The sequence below is a fragment of the Colossoma macropomum genome, unplaced genomic scaffold, assembly GCF_904425465.1.
Source record: "Colossoma macropomum unplaced genomic scaffold, Colossoma_macropomum, whole genome shotgun sequence".
Taxonomy (NCBI): Eukaryota; Metazoa; Chordata; class Actinopteri; order Characiformes; family Serrasalmidae; genus Colossoma; species Colossoma macropomum.
Window position 1 is genome coordinate 11,604,445 of NW_023494794.1, and position 21,260 is coordinate 11,625,704.

General features: G+C 38.4%; 3 protein-coding genes across 3 annotated transcripts in view; 2 read left to right on the forward strand and 1 right to left on the reverse strand.

Moving 5' to 3' along the window:
• Positions 1–2,126: 2,126 nt before the first annotated feature.
• Positions 2,127–7,289, reverse strand: spra (sepiapterin reductase a). Its single transcript, XM_036580168.1, has 3 exons — positions 6,813–7,289; positions 5,522–5,812; positions 2,127–4,561 (listed from the first exon to the last, which is right to left on the reverse strand). Exons 1-3 carry the CDS (start codon positions 7,156–7,158, stop codon positions 4,371–4,373), a joined length of 828 nt encoding a protein of 275 aa, XP_036436061.1. The 5' UTR covers positions 7,159–7,289; the 3' UTR covers positions 2,127–4,370.
• A 2,629-nt stretch (positions 7,290–9,918) lies between these two features.
• Positions 9,919–17,682, forward strand: exosc2 (exosome component 2). The gene is made up of 9 exons (XM_036580169.1): positions 9,919–10,067; positions 11,370–11,471; positions 11,553–11,598; positions 11,698–11,787; positions 13,482–13,547; positions 13,667–13,735; positions 14,215–14,391; positions 15,410–15,538; positions 16,417–17,682. Exons 1-9 carry the CDS (start codon positions 9,943–9,945, stop codon positions 16,495–16,497), a joined length of 885 nt encoding a protein of 294 aa, XP_036436062.1. The 5' UTR covers positions 9,919–9,942; the 3' UTR covers positions 16,498–17,682.
• Positions 17,683–18,936: 1,254 nt separating this feature from the next.
• The window catches only part of abl1 (c-abl oncogene 1, non-receptor tyrosine kinase), a 37,601-nt gene continuing 35,277 nt past the window's right edge, over positions 18,937–21,260 (forward strand). Inside the window, exon 1 of the mRNA XM_036580170.1 lies at positions 18,937–20,814. Within this exon, the coding sequence (XP_036436063.1) occupies positions 20,679–20,814 (136 nt within the window). The 5' untranslated portion in view covers positions 18,937–20,678. The remainder of the gene's footprint in view (positions 20,815–21,260) is intronic.

Consider the following 21,260-nt stretch of genomic DNA (forward strand, 5'->3'; position numbering starts at 1 on the left):
CATTTACACATATGGCTGTTATTTATTTTTTTCTTTTTTCCACGCCCGAATGAAGAATGTCCTATACTAGTTTAATGGTTTACTCCCATTATGTGAATTGCAGACTCATTGTAATGTTTACTTCTCAACAGCTACAGTTTCATTGTGGCAACAAAATGCCAAAATAAAAACATGAAAACATGTATATGTATTGATAACATGTATAGGCATTTGGGAATAATTGTTACCCTTGTAACAGTGGAATTCCACTGATTTCACACACAATATATCAGCATAATTCAAAGGTAAAGATGTAAACAAAGTCATTCAGACATGTTTGATGTAAAATGCTCTGTTATAGAGGAACTTACTGAGTCAGAAGTGTACACATTGCTGGTTATAGGAACCAGACAGACACAGCTGAAACCTTTTTCACCGAAAACTATTAAATGAAATGGTAACAAACATGTCTGATGTCTAAGACACTGTTTTACTATAGTTTAAAGAAGGTTTTGGTCAAAAATGTATTTTTAAAATCTATTCATGGTGGAATGTACATGCAGTGCACTGTAAGATTTTTTTTTTCAGATTTTCCATCATCAACATTACATATAAAACTCAGAGGACACAGGTGAGTTCACTGGTGGTTTTACTATTTACTTTGTGTTGTAGACATGGTAACCCCTGATTCCTATCACCACCACTGTAAGGTTTTTCTACAATTAAGCATTTTGCATCAAACCACTCTGAATGACTGTGTTTACATCTCACCCACTGAATTATGGACGATTTTTAGAAAACTTGGTGGAATTTCCCCTTAAGCATAAGCACGTCACTCAAACCTAGAAACACTGAAAACAATACTGAATCCAAAATTCTAGACATCATTCTGACAGTAATGCACTTTGACCTTCTGTGAAATAAGCCTTTATGAATTGCAGCAGAGTTTATATTTGAGTTTATATGTGAGAGTTTTTTATTTGGCGCTTCCACCAGTGATTAATTTTCGGAAAAAAGTGTCATCGCTCCAAACAGGCGTAAATGTTTCCATAATCTCACTGAAACAAAATGTTTACAATAGGAGTGCGGGAAGGTGGTGCATGTGTGTTGCATTTGGCCAGACGCTTTCCAGAGGCTGAGGAGGACTGGGGAGGATCAACAGAGATGTAAAAGGTGCAACAGTTTGCAGAGTTTGTAGTCAGTGGTGACAGGCATGAGATGAAAGAGTATCTGGTACTACAACTCATAGTGTGACATTAATACTCCCTTCACTCATATCTCCAAAGGCTGCAGGATGGAAAGCAACTGGTGGCCACTGCAGGGAAGAACATCATTTTTCTAACTCGGACTGCTGCGAGTCATCATGTCTCATCACCATGTTAACACCTGAACCTTTCTAATAACTCGTTCTTTTTTTATCTTGACAGTGTATTTAAAGTGAAATCTCTACGTTGTTCAGTTGTTCATCAACAACGTAAATATAGTCATTTTAATTACTACCCAATATGTCCGGTGAACCAACATGTATCCTCTGAGTTTTTATGTACAGCTTATAATGATAAAAGGGTAAATCTGGGGGAAAAAGTTTTCTTTGGGGATTATGTTTCTTTACAACGCCTGGGACATACTCCTCCCCCTTGAATCTGAAAAACAATGACTCAGGCATCAGTAACTGTATTCATAATGATTAAAGATAATAGCTCTCTGTGAGGGAGCTTTTAAAGGCATTTAATGCTTCAGATGTCTTATTCCTATTATCACCATTGTGAAAAATTCTGACTCAGTACATTTCTTTAGAACAGAGCATTTTATATCAAACCACTATGATTAACCCTGTTTATATCAATTATTTAATTATGCAGAAATTTAAATGTACACTTACATAGATTACAAGCATAAGCAATGCTTTCATAACTAAAGGCTTAATTATGAAATGCTTAACAGAAATCAGTCAGGAAAAACTGACCTAAACTGGCACTGACTGATAATTAATATTGACAAAACTATTAAAACATTTAGCCCCTGAATGAATATTAATAGTTCTAAAATGTATTTTACATGCTTGCTTATGGCAAGCTGAATAGCTAAACCATAAAAAAAAGAGATGTAACTGCCATTCATAATCACAAGTCAGCAGAACTCAAATGCTGATTTAAGAATAAATATTTATTCTGGAGTATTCTGTAAGCAAAAGTAATTGGTGCCTATTATTACATTATAATGATGCTTAAAACAGATAACAAGCAAAGAAAATGACTAGAGATGTCAATAAAAATTTCAGACCATAGTGATTATAAAACATTAACTTCAACTTGCTTTACACAACTTCTATTCAACAAGACAAGAGGACACATGGTTGGGTATACAGGTGGCAGGAATGAACTGTGCAGACACAGTTGCATGTTGGTCATATGTCTCTGAGATATGTATTGAGACATTTAAAGATAAACACATAGATTATATATAATTTTGTATTCTAAATACAAAAAGGTCACAAGAACAAAAGTGTGTAAACAATGCACTTCTGAAAAGTAAGGTGATTATTTGTATGCTTGCTTTCAGAAGTTAGGAATTGTTGGCAAAAGAAATTTCAAGGAAGGACAATTTTCCCTTCAATTCCATGTAAGCCGGATATAAACAAAGAAGTGAGCATGTACTGATCCAGTTTTTTGCCCCTAATTTAATGTTGATTATCAGCTGATACTGACCTGATTCAATCTTGGTATGTTCATAGATCATATGGCTACATGTTTTAAACAAGATGTTGCTGCTGTCAGGACAAAACCTTGTTTCTCCATATCCTTTTAAACAGAATGTTAAAATGCCATAAAAAATGTAAAAGTAAAAATTAACTTCTTGCCATAGTTTTTGCCATAATTAACAGAGTGCAGCAGATATAGCCTGTTCTCAAATGTTTGGCATCATAACATATACCCCTAAATGTGTTACAACTGACTGTTAAGTGTATGGCAGCATATTTATTGGGTGCAGCTACAAAGTAAGTGTACCTAATAAAGTGTCTGGTGTATGCACGGCACTTTGAGAATAATTCAAAAGTCATGGGAATCATTTAACAATTATGCATAGTCATGAGAATAAAGTTTCTGTTAACACAGAACAAGTTAATATTATAAAGGAGGAGACAGGTCACTGGTTGAAATATAGATAGGAAAGCTCACAACACTCAACTCAATTGCGTCTGTATATAGATAAAGTTGCGTCCTTCAGTAAAAACAGCCAATCAGCCTGCTGGTTAACGTGCAAGAAGGGAAAGCCCCCCTCCTCACTGTGGAGATCTATGCAAGTAGTAGCGCAGTAGCCAGAACACCTCCAAAAAAAAACAATTTCTGCCAAACGCTACAGACCGTTTAGGTTTTTGCCAGATTTGATCAATGATTTCAAATATTCCTAGTCCATGTATTTATTCCATACCAACCCTGCTCACGAGCCATTTTATACACAAACTCTGGTCATCAACTCCTGAGGCAGGAGTCGACTCCAGAAGACTGGGAGTCGTGCACCACTACATGACTATGCACAACTGTAGCAAACAGACAGAAAGCCATATAAATTTGGCAGAAAACAAATGGTTTTATTCATTCACCACATTAAGGCTGGTGGTGGTAGTTTTGTTTGTGCTTTTATTCCTCAGTCATGTCTCGAGTCAGAGTATCTTGAGTGCGACCTGAGTCTGCTAGCTTAAGCCCTGTCACTGTTGCTGAATAATTTATATTTCGATACTGATTTGTATCCTCAAATTTGTCATCTGTTGTATTTGGTAAAATAATGTCAAATTTTTTGTGGCTTCAGAAATATTTTTGGAATTATTTTATAAGGCCAAAACTGTAAAAAGTGCTTCCATTAATTTAGGAGAAATACTGAACAACTTGTAAAATAAAGAATTAAAGTAAAACAAGTAGAGAACTAAAGTTATATTAAATTAATAAGGCACCAAGTAGCTCAACCCACTAAAACTACAGCAGTAACAAAAGTAAGGTCAGCATCAATTTAACTCAAATGAGGTTCATTATGTCAATCACCAGCATAATTTGGAATGTAACAGCTATTGGATTTGTGACAGAGATGCACCGATACCATCTTTCCAAGTATCTACCTGTTGTAATCTGTGGATAATTGTGTACAAACTCTAAGTGTTTCTTTTTCTACTTCTTTCATTCTTGCCTAAATAAAATGCCCACTCTATCTGGACTATAGATGAAAGTAGGTTAGAAGATGAAATTAATACAACATAATGCTATCATTATTACCGATAACCTAATACTCCTGCCACCAATAAAGAGTGTTTTTTGTGTTGCTTGAGATACCAGTACTACTATCGGCATCGGTGCCTCTCTAATTAGTACAACAGAGGTTTTCTTTTAGTAATGCACCTACAAATCGTAAAAGTCTAGGTGGGCTCCGGAGGGGTAGTCATCCTCCAGCAAGACCTTTATCAGCTTGGCAACAGACTCCTCACAGGTGAGCAGGCGGCCCTGAGAGTGCATATCAGCAAAAGAGTTCCTCATGTTGGGGTCTGCTGAGCTGGACCGGGCCTGGAGCTGCATATCTGTGTCCAGAGGGCCTGGGAAAATATAATGAGATTAATTCAGATCAGCAGTACAGTGCTGGACAGAAGCTACTGGCTACTGTTGAGCAGAAAGCATGTGATAAGTATAACAATGGCATACAAGTTTCCAAAATCCTCATTTCGTACATTCTAGACAAATGAGCACTGACTCAATCTTAAAAGAATAATTCAGTCAGAAAAAGCTAATATTGCTACCTGTTGCTAATGAATGAAAGAAAACAGCCTTCGACTATCCCAAAAGGACTTATTCAGTCAGAAAAGGCTAAATGTTGCTAATAGCTGTCAAAGAATGAAAGCAAATTATGCAAATAATGTCATCCCAATTAGGTGCTGCTAGTTGCCATAACCCTCATATTTGTTGTCCATTTCAACAAACCATTAAAAGATTTTAGTACATTAGAACATTTGTTGCCAACAATGAATGTATGCAAATGTCCACCAATTCGAATTAAGTTGAAAATTTAAATTGAAAATTACATTGGGCCTCATTCACCAAGAAATTTCTTCTTAAAACCCACTTACACAGTTTTATGAAGACCATTCTGCCAGTACATTCACCAGTGTTCTCCTATTTGGGATTTGTTCTTTGGTAAGAACAGAATCTACACACACTCAAGAGCACAAAGGTGTGAACAGTTCTGTAGTTTAAGAACACGCCATAAATCTGATGTAGACTTTTCCTTAGAACCTTTCTCAACAACAAATTGGGAAAAAAAAGCAACTTATTTTGACAATATTGGTGAATGAGGCCCAGGGTCCTGATTGGTGGCTTCCCCATCACTGTTAACCACATTAGCATGCTTGGTCAAACTATTCCTTTAAAGACAGCTCTAATCAGTTTCTTGAAAAAATGTATATGTTCTAGACAAATGACTGGACCCTGCTGTGTTTCATTCCAGGTAATGATTGCTAGCCTATACTTTCAGCAAGTTGCTAAAGGTTTTGGGTGCTTACCAGGTGCGTAGTTGAGCACCCTGAGCTCTGGCTCTTCCTCAGCCAGGACACGGAACATCATGTCACGTGCAGCTTTACCCGTACAGTACAGCACCCAGGATGGAAAAGGCTTCACAGCACACAGTGAGCTCACATTCACTACACAGCGCCGCAGACTGGAACGTTGAGGAAACTGACCCAGAATGCTTGACGTCAAGCACAAGGCCGAGCTCACGTTGAATGACAAGTAGGAGTCCACTTCGTCCATGTCTGTGAAACTTTGTGCATAACGAGACACGTCACCAAGTGAAGCTATTGGAAAAGAAATGTTTTGAGACATAGATTAGTAACATTGGTCAGGCAGATATGGTGCACAGTACAAGAAGCAAAACCCTTTGAACTAGACTACAATGCTCAAACGTGGATGATTTTGCACATACAGTGTGGGTCAGTGGGTGGATGGAGAGATATCATTTTTAGCCTAATGCAACTAACATTATGTCACCATGTTAAGTTGTTCAAGGGTATCTAAACATACATTATTGTTCATGGAACAGCCTAGCAAACACTTTAACCTCTTTGAGGCAGGAGTGTCAAAATTTGGTCCTGAATGGCCACAGCCCTGCAACAGAGTTAAGCTTCTTATCTGAATTTAACTTATGAAGGCCTTTGTAATTAGCTGAAAAGTTGTTAAATGAAGTAGTATGATGAATCAGGCAACCTCAAAGTGCCAATAATAGTTTATGATCGTGTTTCTTCACTGATGAGTTCAGGATTAGTTGTGTCGTGGCAAGGAATAGAGACTAGAGGTGGGTAGCAGGGCAAAAATGTAATATCACAATACACAAGACACAATATGGCATGACATTTTCTGAAACATTGAACAGATTGAATTCAATATTTCACATACTGTGCTTCACTAAATCCACTTAAACAGGACTAATTATGCTCTCTTTGCAGTCAAACATGCAGTGGTGAAGTGTTTTCAAGTACTGATATCCACGATATGCTCAAAAAAAGCATTTTGTGACATAATTTCTCACGATAACTATAAATATTGTCAAATTGCCCAGCCCTAAAGGAGATCCACAGTTCTGACTGAAATCTGACTAACAATCTGACAAACTTCTTTACTTGGTTTTGCCTGATCTGAAGCCCACAGTCTCGCTAAATAAGTACTGGCAGAGCTGACCAGCATTCGGATCCACGCGGCTACCAGATCAGGCAAATTTGCGGAAACATAGAAGGAAGTGTCACTGATCTTTTTGTACGCTCCTGTCTGACAGGTAAAACTGAGATTTAATCTTGTCACCTGCGTTATTGAAAAGCAGCAGATGGTCGAGATCCTCGCCGGGCGTCTCTCTGACCTCTCTTATAACGCTCTCCACTCCCTCTTTGTGCCCCAGGTCCGCCACCACACAGCGGACCAGCAGTCCGGCTTTGCCCGCTTCAGACGAGGCTAAATCCGCCTGCAGTTCCCGGAGTTTATCGCCGGATCTGGCAACCAGCAGCAGCACGGAGCCTGGTTTGAGGAGCGCCGCTATTTCTCGAGCCAGACTCCAGCCGAAACCCCTGGAGGCCCCTGTTATGACACAGAGCGCTCTGCCGAAGTCTCTCACCTGCGACGGAGCCATGTCTGAGGGGCTTTCGGCCTCCATGCTATGCTGCGGACTGAAAAACACCGGCGGTTTATAAACCGGGCTGTTTCGTGATAAGCATCTACAGCACTTCAACGCCAAAATAAGATCGCCACACTTCCGGCACCTTGTCCAATCATCATCCGCCACGCCCCCCAAAGTATGAGCGATCGATATCCATGCTGAAAATGCAGCAAAACACGAGTAATTAAAAACGGAGCGTAAACATTTCAAATGCGATGTTCGAAATGTCACGCACATTTTTACTCACGATCACATGATTAGCTAATTTCACATGTATACATACATCAACCTGATTTTGGTCTGGTCTCACTGCTGAACTCTACCAGTATCGCAGGCTGGTCACAAGCTCTGGGCTGATTAATGCTGGTTTTCCTAGCAGGGATATCAGAGGTAAAGGGAAATGGGGGAAATGGGCCCTTAAAAACAGTGTTCGTTTACTGTAAAGCTAAACCACATTGGTGTCTTTATCAGGTACAAGGTGATGATGCATAAACCTATGCACAGTTAGGGGAAATAAACTGGGACAGCAGCCAGTTTTGTTCTTAACAACACAAAGAAGAAAATCTTAAAATAGGACATCTTGCCTCACTACTGGGGCCACACACAGTGTACAGCTTACAGTTGTGTACAAAAGTTTGAACAGCCCTGGTTTTCTTCATTTTCTGAAAGTGAAAATAAGTTAACATTCTCTTCAGGGAACAAACCCGAAATGGCTTTTTTTTTAATTATTATTATTTTAGTGCACAACATCTATATATTTAGTAAGTGTAACATACTGAGAAAAAAGGTAAAATGTGCCATAACTTTAGCACTTTTTTGGCAAATATGTTACATTCAGCGAATAAACAGAAGTGTGTTCTGTGTAGCGCATGTGTTGACTTATTTTCACTTTGAAAATCAACAAAACATGTAGTTTGACCAGGGGTGCCCAAATTTTACATATGACTGTAAATGCATGGATCACTTTTCACCCACTTTTAACCCAAAATGTTTCTGAGGCAATAAATTCTAGAAATAGGTATACATACATTTTAACAGCTCCATTTACCATATATACACACTTTGTAGTTCTACAATTACAGACTGTAGTCCATCTGTTTCTCTGCATATTTTGTTAGCCCCATTTTACCCTGTTCTTCAATGGTCAGGACCACTGCAGAGCAGGTTTTATTTTGGGTTGTGGATCATTCTTAGCACTGCAGTAACACTGATGTGGTGGTGGTGTGTTAGTGTGTGTTGTGCTGGTACGAGTGGATCAGACACAGCAGTGCTGCTGGAGTTTTTAAACACCTCAGTGTCACTGCTGGACTGAGAATAGTCCACCTTGTGCTGCGACCCATTCTACTGCCAGTGTCTATGGAGATTGCATGGCTATGTGCTCGATTTTTATACACTTGTTAGTAATGGGTGTGGCTGAAACATCTGGACTCAACAATTAGGAAAGTTGTCCATATACTTTTGACCATATACTATATACATAATGGTTAAGGCAGACGGAAAGACTTTAATATTACTACACATGAAGAATAGATGATAAATTGTTTCAATTTCATTACAAAAATAACAGTAATTGCAATCCAAATTAACTTTTATCAGATATTGTCCTTTGCAATAAGTGAATATGAAACTTTGTTTATGTATTTATATGTGTTTTCATGTATTGTACATGTATTTATAGTGCTTGTACTAAAATTAATTCATTATGCCTTTCACTCAGATTGCCCCACATACATACATATCAGTGTGACCAGTGCATTCACACAACCTGCCAACCTTCAGTTCCAGACAATAACTGTAGATTATTAGCCTGACATAAATTCATGGGCACACTTGACAACTAGCCAAGATCAACATGATCTTTTGAGAAAATGAATAATTACAGCCAATAGCATGCTCTAGTGGCTAGCTTTGTGTATCACCACCACCTAATTCTATATTGAACAGTTGATTTTTGTTTAAATGAAAAAATTAATAGATAAACACTCAAGTTTAAAAGTATATACATACATACACAGACCGTAGGTGAGGTCACTTAACATTAGGTTTGCAGTTTAAAGATCATTCAGAACAAAATGCACAAATCTAACATGCATTTTTGTGTATTTGTTTAACCCATTCATATCTAAAATTATCTGTTGTAAACATGCATTACTCACTTCCTACAGTGGTGCCACAATAATCCTGAGAGTGAGATTTTCCAGTTTAAGGACTACAAAAAAAAAAACTCTGAGGGCCGGAGGAGCATGTGTTTTGGGTACTGGTATGCTGGTCAACTAACTTAATCATGCTGGAGGACAAGCTAAACCAGCACCTGACCAACCTAAATCTAGACCAGATGGCCTAAGCTGTTTTAGCAGGGAGAAGAAAGCCATATAGCTGAACGTTACTGCTAGAAAGCTGAATATCACATCTGCATTTATTAGCCTCTACATTAGTGATTCCTAATGGTTGTATGACATAAGAGCTGAGAGAAAACTGACAAAAACACCAAAAGCATACAAAATCGTGAATTTTGTCTAACTGAGGCTGAGGGATGCAGAATTTGACATAATATGACTAATAACACATTAAATGCTAGCTTTAGGCTGAAATGCCCCTTTAATGACTAACTGTATAAAGTAAATCTACTGTTTTAAACATCAATTACGTTTTCTGTGGTTGCTCCTCTTACACTGCAGACACAGCAGGGGGCGGTAAACAGCGCACATTGACCTCAGTGTATCAGCGAAGAAGACTTAAACCGTTTTAGGAAGAAAAAAAAATCACACGGGGGACGCAAGCATGGCTGTGGACATGAGATTACCGACTGTCCGAAGACAGATAGCTCTGTCAGGATCCCAGTCCATGGACGGTAAACACTTGGTTGTTCCGGGAGATGTTATTACCTCCGACACAGGTTTTATGAGGTAAATATGCGTTTAATGTAAGTTAGGGGTTTCTTCAGGAGCCGGTTTGATGCAGGACCCCCTGTCTGATGTTAGCCTGCTAGCCGACTGATGTTTGTAATTCCTTATTGCCTGCTGGCTAAATATCGATTAGCATCAGCTAGCACAAATTAGCACCTAATAAATAAACTTACATGCTAGCTTCCGGCTTTCAGCGACCTCTCAGAATCGGAATATTCATTCGTACACGTGCAAGATGTACGAATACTTTCTCTATGTGCAACATAAATTTCGGAAATATAGTATACATAGAAAATACCTAGCATTTAATACATCAGACTATAGTATTGCAGTTCATATATGCTTTTACCGTGTAGGTACACTTTGTAGTTACAGACTCTAGGCCATTTGTAGTCCGTCTCTGCAAAATTTGTTAGACCCACTTTATCCTGTCCATCAGTGGTCAGGACCCTCACAGAGCAGGAATTATTTGGGTGGTGGATCATTCTCAGCACTACAGTGACACTGACGTGGTGGTGTGTTAGTGTGTGTTGCGCTGGTATGAGTGGATCAGACACAGCAGTGCTGGTGGAGTTTTAAAACTCTAGTGTAACTGCTGGACTGCGAAATGTCCACCAATATCCAGGGAACAGCATTCTGTAGGCAGCATCCTGTGACCACTGATGAAGAACTAGAGGATAACTAACACAAACTGAGCACCAGCAGACGAGCTGTCCGCTCTAACTTGTCTACAAAGCAGACCAAAGCGGCAGGTATGTCTAATAGAGTGGACTGTAAGGGTGCGTCCACAGTTGGCAGATTTGGTTTGATTAAAACAGTTCTTTTGCGAAATGTACCAAAGACATCTAAATAGACCAAACACGAATGCATTTATCTTTTTTTTCATGAGCTTTTCTAGTCTCTAACTTTACACCTACAATGTGGACAAGCATGGAAGGAGTGTTAAATAATGTGTACACAGTGTTTGGGGGGAAAAATAACGTCAACACTGCTGTGTCTGGTCCATAACGCACATCATTGCGCTGAGAATGATCCCCCACCAATATAGTACCTGCTCACTGGTGGTCATGTAGGTTTTTTTGCAGTTGGTTAAAGTGCTTATATGCAACTGATTGTAGAAGAGGGATGTGAGAAGGGCCCTTGTTTAGCAGGACAATAACTGGGGAAGGAAATTGCACAGGTGGCAGTTTCGCTGAGTCTTTATCTTCAGTCTGTGTTTCTTTTAGTGATACAGCTTATCATATGTTTATCATACACTTTAATTTTAGTAGCGCATTATTTCTCATGAGTACTGTCTTTCAGGGGCCATGGAACCTACATGGATGATGAGAAGCTCACAGCCTCAGTGGCGGGGGAGGTTGAACGTGTCAACAAGCTGATCTGTGTGAGACCACTCAAGACTAGGTACGAATTTTGATGATGACTGATCCATCCACATAAAAGTTAACACAAGTGTGTTTGAGATTATATTCTTTATTTTTTCAGGTTCAATGGTGAAGTTGGTGATGTGGTAGTAGGCAGGATTACAGAGGTTTGTGAAATGAGTTCTGACAGAGAAAAACGAGTTGATATGCTAGTAATGGACCACATGAGGCTAACAAGAATGTTTGACATCTCTGTCGTATTGTAGGTTCAGCAGAAACGTTGGAAAGTGGAGACCAACTCTCGGCTAGACTCTGTATTGCTTCTGTCATCAGTGAATCTTCCAGGAGGAGAGTTGGTGAGCAGGAATACTGTTTTTATATTGATGCACAAGCTGTCCTGATTTTTGTCTTGAACAGCTAAAGTTGGCCTTACACAGCGAAACTTTCATGCATGTAGTTGCGTGCTGTGAGTTGCATGCAGCATAATTTCCATAATTTAAAAACACCTAAAGTTGCAAGTAGAGCATTCAGTTAGGCTGGCTTTACACAGTAAAATGTTCATGCAGCAAGTTGCATATTGTGAGTTGCCTGCAACCTAATTTTAGTGCAACTTGGCAGTTACGTGAAGCAATTCAAAAACAATGCATGCAACACATTTGGATAACTTTTTTAATGGTTTAATGTTGTTTTTGTTTTTTGGATAACTGTTTTAATGCTGGTAAGCTTTTTTTTAATTAAGGTAATCAGAGCTATCAAAATATCTTTCCTGGAGTTTCATGTATGCCGCTACCTGTAAATAATTGATACGGTGGGACATTTTGACAAGTTAGTCTATTCCGTCAGTGGGTGAAGGTCACGAAGATGAATCATAAGATTTGAAGTGTTGCCCCCTTTCGCAGTGATTTTCTTTCTGCATGTTCTGCAGACTGGGTGACTATCTTCAATCAGGTTTCCCTCTGCACTCTTAAAAAAAAAAACAAAACAAAACATGACAACACTTCAGATGTGGTCCTCTTAGAAGGCTGAAAAATCTCTAGTGCTGTCACTGGCCTCTGCCATGTTTACACTGAGACAAAACAAACCCACGCTGTGTGCTGCTCCTGCGTCTGGGATGCTGTTGCTAACCTTGTTGCTGGACAGCATTTAACTTGATTTTTTCAAAGCTGGTATTCAACCACGATTTTAATGATGCTTAAAATTGAAAAAACGGTATAAACCATCTGTAATTTTACCGTGGTTTATAGTGAAACTGGATAACCGTTTAATCACTAGTTGCATGAAAGTTGCTAAAGTTGCATGAAAGTTTCACCCTACTTCAATAGTCAGCCCAATTAGCTACTCATTTGTGAAACATCACATTGTTCTTGCTATGTAAAATCATCTGTGGCGTGTTATGTTTGCGTGTTTATCGCATTGTTGTCATCTTTGAATAATTTCTTTAGCTGTCATTGCTGTTCCGTTTTCTCTATTTATATATGTTGTAATTATTTGTCTGTTATTTTGTACTTTAAATTAGATGGGTCTAAAGAACTTTAAATTAGATGGGTCTAAAGAGAGGTGAGAATGAATAATCTTGTTCAACAGTTACAGCAGGCTAACAAAGTGGAATAAACACTGGCACAAACAGTAAAGCCAGATAGCTACAGAAACATTAGCCTTGAGAAACTCGCGTTTGTTATTATGCCTCAGATAACTGACATTATGAAGAAAAGCTAAACTTGCATAAGTTTATGCATCCAGTGTCTGAAAAAAAACAGCTTCTATTTTATATTCTTGATCAGATCAGTTGTTTGAAATTGTCATTCAGTATGATCACAGTGCGTTACCCATATTTTGATTGTTGACTTCATTAAACTTGTTTTACAAACTTGCAGCTGTTGCAGCTGAGTTTCAGACTGCTTGCAAATTACATTGCCTTACATTGCTGTAAATCAGTCCAAATTATTTTTGTTTAAGCTTCAAACAGTTTAAGGCTGCCTAAGTGTTATGAGCTGCTATACTGAACTCCCAGTCAATGATTTTCAGCAAACCTTGAATGTTGATTTCTTAGAGGAGGCGTTCGGCAGAGGATGAGCTTGCCATGAGGGACTATCTTCAAGAGGGGGACCTCATTAGTGTATCCTGACAAGTACTGATTTATTCATAATGTTATAAGGACTTTTTATCATGCAAAAGCCCTTTTCACAATAACCCTGTTGCTTCTGATTGTGAAAGAATTTCCTTGACTCATTCAAGGCAGAGGTACAGTCTGTATTTTCAGATGGAGCCCTCTCGCTTCACACACGCAGCTTGAAGTACGGCAAGGTAAGGACAACATCTAAAGACTGTTTTGAGGACTATGTGTTTAATTGAACAGGCAGAAAAGATGCATAGAGCCCCCCCAATATGTTAAACTCAAAGTAGATAGAAATTGTAGACTTAACTTTGCAGAAAAATATTTGTTTGTTACTTGTAGAGGGTGTGTTACATTTATTTTCACTTACAAATTCAACAAAATGTTATTTGACCTGGGGTGCCTAAAATGTTGCATACTGCATCTATCCGTCAAAGACACAGTAACAAAAACAGCCTGTTTACTAAAGTAGATGGTCATAAAAAATTAAAAATCATTAAAAATAATTTCTGCCTGTTTTTGGTGTGTACATCTACGTAAATGTCATAAATGGACCTCAGGGAAAAACATAAAACACAAAAATGTAGTATATGGGCTGTTTAAGTATAAGCCTTCTGTTCCATGAATAAATGTATATTAGTGTGTTTTTGTTTGTGTTTATCTCTCTTAGTTGGGACAGGGTGTACTGGTGCAAGTGTCACCCTCTCTTGTGAAACGACAGAAAACTCATTTCCACAATCTGCCATGTGGAGCGTCCATAATATTGGGGAACAATGGCTACATCTGGCTGTACCCTACACCAGGGCAGCAAGATGAGGAAGCAGGGGGGTACTACACAAGCCTGGAGGTGAGGAGAATGTCTGATATGATTGAACAAATAATGGATGGTTGAAATGCATTGTATTACAGATTGTGAACTGGGAATTGTAACGTTCCATCTGTGTTCAGGGCAGGTTTTGAAATATCCTCTTTCAAAATAGCAGTTTTATGCAGTACAGTTAACAGAACAATGAAATCGTAGGACATTCTGAGAGTCCACATGATGTATAGAATTATAAAGTTTCATCTGGAAGTAAACCCATACTAGAATGAAAACAAAAGCAGACTATTTTAGATACAAACACTTTTATCCTACATACTTAAATATAAAAATTATATAAAATTTAGATTTTAAATATACTTAATATATATGAAACTAATTCAGTGTAATACAATGTAGCAACAATTACCCAAAATGTTGCTGAATGCCCTGGTATGGTATTTGTATTATCTTGATATGTCACACTTAATTGTTTCAGATATATATATTTTTTTAACTTCATTTTAAATGTAAATGGAAAAAAACAGTAATGCATTCATTGAGACTTTATGGGACTTATGAAACCAAAAAAGTTCTTTTAACTTGGGGCTCTAACTTGATTAGCAGGCAGCACTGGGCAATGTTTATGTTTATTATTTACAGTTTTTAAATGATCATTTCATTTATTGAGGGAAAATATTATCCAACACCATTTGGCACTGTGTGAAAATGTATTAGCTCTCTCAATCAACCAATTACCCAAATTTATTTGAGCATCATATGAAGTAGGCTAAAAGGTCTCAACGAGTAGCGCACCATGCTGCGATCAAAAGATATTCTGGAAGAGAAGAGAAAGAAAGCTAATAAAATATGCCAGTCTGGAAAGGGTTACAAAGCCATTTCTAAGGCTCTGGGACTCCAGCAACCACTTAGTGGGACAAATTTGCAAAAGTAGAGGAAGTCAGGGATCAAATACTTTTTCATGTCAGTATAACTGTATTAATGTAACCTGATAAACAATATGCTCTTCTGAACCTTATTTCTGTCTTGCTTTGGTGTGGCTCAGCCTGTTCCTCTGCCAGATCGGGAGGTCATTTCTCGGCTGAGGAATTGTTTGCTGGCCCTGGCAGCCCACAAAGTGCTGCTGTATGATACCAGTGTACTCTACTGCTATGAATCATCCCTCTCCCATCAGGTATTGCCTGACCCAGAAAACAAGATTTAATTTTTTTTTAATGTGAATCAAAAAAAAAAAAAACATTTATCAAGAATGCATAACTCAACAATAACTTTTATACATCTTTGGAAATAGCTCCCTTTCTTTACAATGTCCCAACAGAACTTGTTAAAAGAAACATTGTGTATAATTACCTGCATGTGGCATAAAGTATATATACATAACCGAAAATCTGACCTGAGTTTTAAATAAATCTCGAATGATTCAGACTAACTGACATAACTAGCAGCTAACCTTTACCAGTCAGACAGCGGCAAGTTACCTGTCTCTTTAGTTTGCTCATGCGTAGTAGCTAAAATGTTATGATATTTCCCCAAAATTGGCTTTAACAACATAGTATACTGTGCTTTTGTCTTATACTAATGACACCACCCAAAAAATACACAGCTAGTGCAGAAGCATCTCATACTCTGCAGTAATACAGCATTTAAATACATTGTTTTAGGAAATGATCACAAACAATTACATCATTCACATTTTCTTCTTTCCAGTTGTAATTTTAACACTGTAAAGTTTGGTCAGTAAAGGGAGCGAACTTTATAAACTTGACTTCAAACTGTAACTATGAGCACAACCGCATAGTTGAATTAGGGCATGCTACATGGAAATAATATGTAAATAAGGTGTTGCTAGGCTGGCGCTTGGTTAAGTATTGAAGCTTATCATTTGTGCTCAAATCTCAAGGTTTAATGAATCAGACGCAGAGAAGTTTGTACCCCATTAAAGGTGGTCAAATCTATGCACTTTTTTTACGCAGCTTTGATAAGTTGAGGGTCGATGTGTTCTTGGTGTACAGTGACTGTGTTAAGATGTGTGTTTCTGTGTGCTTTCTGCAGATCAAGGATATTTTGAAACCAGAGATCATGGATGAAATTGTGATGGAGACACGGCAGCGACTTCTTGAGCAAGAAGGGTAGAGTGCTAGTAGTGGACAACATGAATTGAATACAAGTACCGGGCAGCTGACTGCAGGCGTGGCATTCCTCCAGACCTTTGCACACTAACAACATGGAAAAAGTTGTCTTTTCACTCAGGGACAGCAAAGTTGTTAACAGTTAAAAGTGACAGTGAGTCTTGGCATGTAGAAATGTGTTCTTTTTTGTGTTCTAACCCTTCTCACCTAGATGAGTTCTCTGAATTCTTTGCTGTTCCTTGGCATTTGCCTGACTGAGAAAGAAGACGCAGCTCATATTCATCAGTTTCAGGGAGATCCTCAGCCCTACAGTGTTTTCTCGGGCCACATATTACTTTCATTTGCAGATTTTGGAGGTGCTCGGCCTTGAGCGCTACCCTTGGAACAGCACCCCCAATTTGGAGTCATGTCTTTGAGCTCACACATCATTCAACTAAAATACTGAGGCTAAAGTTAAAGGAGAATTCCACCAATTTTTCAAGATATCTGCACAATTCAATCGTTGAGATGTAAAATTATTTAGAGTGCTTTTGTATGAGGTGAAACTTACTCACTTGGATTTCTTTACAGTGGTGGTGATAGGAACAAAGGGCTGTTATGCGTACAATGCAAATATAGCCATTTTATTTGCTATCCAGAATGACCAGTATGCCTACACACGTCTTCAGAGTTTATATATATAATGTTGATAATGGTAAAATAGTGGCAAATACGAAATAAGGTTTTATTTGGGACTATATTGACATACAATGCCCTGTGTGTGTTTCTGTGCCCTGAATATATTTAAAAAAATGCATTTCAAGGTAAAAATGTGTCTCAAAACTATTTAAAACGATATCTCAGACATCAGGCAATGTATTTGTAACCATTACATTAAAATACTTTCTGAGACCTAGCTTTAAGGTATGAAACTCTTTGGATGTCTGGTTTCTATCATTATCGTTGTGAACTATTCTGACTGAAAGTTTCTCTAGAATAGAGCATTTCACATTAAACCACTCTGAATGACTTTAGTTTATCTTACCAATTGAATTATGCATCAATTTTGGAAAAAGTCATAAGAAAGGATTCCTGCTTTTACAGCAGTATTTTATGATAGTTTTGATACAGTATAAAGGTTTTGTATATAGAAGCGTTTTTGATGCTTTTGATTCTTGTTCAATAAATTGCAGTGCCTTTGACACATGAATTGGTCCAGTGTGTACTGTGTTGGCACAAACTGGCTGGATACAACGAAAAATGACACGCATGATTCAGTACGTCACCGCAAGGGGGCTGTGTTCGAGTATAATTATCGGTCTTCGTACGGCTGCCCTCTTGCTGCCGCAAATAGGATTACACCACAGCTTAAAAGTATAACTTTAAATACAAGACGGCAAAACTTTATAGATATCGAAAAATAAATAGCTATATGTATGATTATATATGAAAGAATGTGGGTATTTTATGCAAGCTAACATTGGCTTCTACCTCTAAAAGATTCTTTCCGTTTACTATAGCTACGTTAGTCAGAATTAAAATTCAGTTTAATGCAGGACGACGTTTAATTCGTCCTCTGACCCCCCTAACGTTAGCAGAAAAATGTGAGGTACTCTAGGCACATATAATACAGTTTTATACAAAAGATTTATACAAATTTAGAGTTCCAGCAAGTTCTAGTTTTCACAGCCTTCTTATTGCAGATAGTAGATAGTTTTTACATAACACTCCACATCTTTGTTATAACATAACCAAATAATAGATTACGTAAAAATATTCATCTTTCGGTTCTCTATAATAATTAGTAAACCCAAATACAACACTTTAATAGTAGTTCAAATCCATTCGGAATAAAATCCAAAACAGAATTATACATATTTTTCCATGATCTTCGAGCCAAAAAAATAGTCCTAAATATGAGGAAAAAACTTCTGATACTATTTTGCCTTACAACGCCCTAAAATAATTCAGAAGACACGTGTGAAAAATAATCAAATGATATAAGATTACTGATTTTCAATTCTTTGTCATAATTAGTGAACCCCTCATACATTTTTTGTGGAAAAATATAGGCTAGTTTTTTTGTATAAATTCCAAATCAAAGTTAAAGATATTTTACCATCTCGACTAAAACTATTTTCTCTGTTTTTATGTGTAATGCTGATCATGGCAAAATAGTCCTAAATCCAGAAAAAGTTTTCTCTGGGTGCGACTTTACTTACTACAGCTACTTCACTGTACACTACAACAGCCTACATTAACAAGGCATGTGAAATAATTAAGTAAAAATATTCATTTTCTCATAATTAGTAAATCCAAATACATTTTGGAAAACTGTAGTTTAGCTCAATTCCAGTTTGAATAAAATTAGCAGTAAGTTTGAGATGTTTTGTTATTTTCGAGTCAAAAAAAAAATCTTTTTTTTTCTGTTGGCGGAAGAAACGCACCGTCTGACGTCAAACGCAAAACGAAAAACCAGCCCACCTTGCGTACGGAAACATGGCGGCCCCTGCGTCGACGACTGTTCGATAGGCATTTATCCCTCAAAAAATGGTGTGAAGACTCAGAAATACAGGAGGACACTGAGCGCGTTTATATCGAGAGTGTGTGCCTTACTCGTGCGGGCGGTTTAAGAGGGGAACCGGTCCGAACAGCGCCCCGGAGAGCGGCAGGTTGGGTGGCCGAGCTGCAGTGCTTGAGCTCCGGGTGTAATCTGGAGCCCGGGGGGAGAGACGGACCAAAAACCTTCGGACGCGGAAGTTGAGGGAAGGAATTTGGCATCGAGTAAAAAAGCTGCCGGTGTGTCTGAATTGTTTTGAGCATGGGTTCGGTCTGCAGTCGTGCGTTATGGTTATAACTGCTGCTCAGGAGTTGCTGCAAAACTTGCCAGCTGAGGTAACCTGTTGTTGTTGAGCAGCGCTTGAAGTTGAGGCGGAGTGTAACACAGACTCAGGCTCGCTCAGTTCTCTGACACGTTCCCAAATAATTTTATACTGTAACGTTCAGTCGTAGGCGAGTAATATATAATATGCAGAATTCTCATCCTGTGAGTCTGTTGAGTGATAGCTCGCACAAATCAGAACAAAAAAACAAAAAAAATATGAGGATATGCGTCCATATTCATTTGGAGATAAGAGACCAGTTCTTCCCTTGAGACAAATCTCCAGTTCCTCCCTTTAGGTTAATAACCAGTGTCTCCAGGTAACCAGTTCTTCTATTGAGATAAATATCTAGTGCCTCCTAACTTCTCACAGCCAACTACTGACTGCTGTTAGGCTTGAGATGTTCTGACTATTCAGTTTGTGAAATATTATTCAGGGTTGCTGTGAAATATCAGATTGCCAGAATATTCTAAGTGCCTTAGATAATCCAGAGACATACATGCATTTGTCAATCAAAACTTTGCATATTAATAGGACCTACATCTCTGCACATGTTGAATTGTTAACAATAAGAAGACAAAGAGTGTTGGCCAAAGAACAATGATGGTCTTCCCAATTTTGCCAGAGTCCTTATAGCTGCCTCATACATTACTGTGCACATAGATGTTGTAATTGTATCGCAAAGGTGTTCAGATTGATTATCAATATTTGATCTAACAATACCTCAGGGGCGGTGCTGAGTTTGCCTGTTTTTAGTGGTCCATCTGCAGACATTCACTGCTAATACTGCAACCAGTTACTGTCCTGCTCATCAACACTACTATGCAGAGAATGTAGTTTGTCCTTAGCTTTGTAACTTTTAATGTGTTGTGGTGTGATTAGATTTTTTTTCTTCACTTTAGGTGCACTACAGTGTTATGTAGATGTTGAGGATGTGTTGCGCTTGTGCATGGTAATGTTGAAAAAGCCATGCTTTCAGGTTAGAGTCTGAGGTTAGTTGGTTTATAACAGTCAAATAAGTCCATCACTCAATGCATGACACAGACAAAGAGATATCAAAGATCTGGGTACAGGGTCTGCCTTACCACACTGGTGGACACCAAAAAATATTTCACTGGTGTCAGAAGTGGAATTCGGGATCTGGAGGTCCTGACTCCCACCCTGCCACTCAATCACCAGCCACACTGACGAAGAGCACGCTTGTTGAGGTGGTCTGCACCAAGCTGGTTTCCTTCAAGTTGGTTTCAGTCTGCCGTCTGCCTCCCTCCAAGGCCGTGACTGACATCAGCGGTGCCTCCCGGCTACGGCCTGGCAACCTGCCCTTATGGGGCAGCAGCCAGGGAAGTTTGTTGGGGACCAGAGGAGACCAAGTCTGCCTGCTCTGAACTTCATCAAGGGTGGCGGGAAGCGAGACTCGTCACGGCATGGCGCTCAGCACTTCAATGTGTTTGCAGTTCACGGTAAGAAAGTTTCAGTTCTTGTTTGCTAGCACCTAGCCTTGTAGTTCTGCATAGAGCCCAACCAGTACAGGATTTTCAAGACCAATTTCGAAATTTGAGCATTTAAAAATGTGTTATATCTTAAATATTGGCCAATGTTATTTTTTTCTTCAGAAATACAGAACATAAACAAAGATTTTCCCTAACATTTATTATGTGTAGTTATTTAAGAGATCTCACCAGATTGTTCAGAGGAGCTTTCTTCTGTCTCTCCATTTCTTTTGTGATTGTCATTCATTGGCTGGTAAAACACCAATACCAGTTTATCTGCAAGTACCTCATAATGGCCTATAATATCAGCATGTCGATTTATTGTTTGGGCTCTAGTTCTGCATTTAACACATTGTTGTCGCAGTAAAAATGCTGTAATGCACAGCCCGAATGACAGCGAGAACAATAGAACATTA